General features: G+C 39.0%; 1 protein-coding gene across 1 annotated transcript in view; it reads right to left on the reverse strand.

The window, feature by feature from the left end:
• Positions 1-802, reverse strand: part of LOC119594805 (glutamate receptor ionotropic, delta-1-like) — a gene marked incomplete in the record, with an annotated part of 12,585 nt that overhangs the window by 2,625 nt on the left and 9,158 nt on the right. Inside the window, 1 exon segment of the mRNA XM_037943895.1 lies at positions 136-284. Coding sequence (XP_037799823.1) covers positions 136-284 — 149 coding nt within the window.

Raw genomic sequence — 802 nt, forward strand, 5'->3', positions numbered from 1 at the left:
GCGGATTTTGTACAAGTTAGGTAGGACTAACTAACCCCACGCACGATCTTCCCACTCTGCCTGGATGCAGTTTAACGTCCATACCCGAGGACAAATAATTTCTTATAGACCAGAAAAATATAGGCTTTAACTTACTCATACATATACTCAGAGATCTCGAGCAGACAGGCATGTCTTCTCTTCAGGGCACGCAGAGCACAGTCGGTGTAGTGGCTGGCGAAGCTGTCTGGGTTTCCATCGAGAATGTTCTGCCACGCTTTTTTGTATAAGGGTGAGGTTGACGTCTGTATAAAGAAGTATTGGTGATAATATTTAATATACAATGTACACAAAGGCCAATTTATAAAAACCTTTGAATGATCTCTCGGAGTACGTTTTCTAAAATAGTTTACGCTCCAGGAAATCCGTTTTCTATCATAGTCTGTGTTCTCAGCGTCCATTTTCTAAAATAGTTTACGCTCAATCGAACCCATTTTCTATCATAGCCTGTTCTCTCGAGATACATTTTCTAGAATTGTTTATTGTCTCGGGTATCCGTTTTCTATCATACATTACTTGATAGTATAAGCAATCTCTGAGTCGGTCTTCTTTGTAAAGAGAAATATTGATAACTGCTTCATGTTGAGGGCATTTTATTTAATTTAAGAGCAATGGAGGAACTGACTGTCTAAAGATGGAGGGGAAAAGGCGGCAGGTCAAATTTCGTATTTAGGATGATATGAATCCCAGGGAGTGAAAATGTAAGTTTTTCTAGGTTCAGCATGCATGGGACATTTTCAAGTTGAATAATCATTTGGAAATG

Source organism: Penaeus monodon, chromosome 34, assembly GCF_015228065.2.
Source record: "Penaeus monodon isolate SGIC_2016 chromosome 34, NSTDA_Pmon_1, whole genome shotgun sequence".
Lineage (NCBI taxonomy): Eukaryota > Metazoa > Arthropoda > Malacostraca > Decapoda > Penaeidae > Penaeus > Penaeus monodon.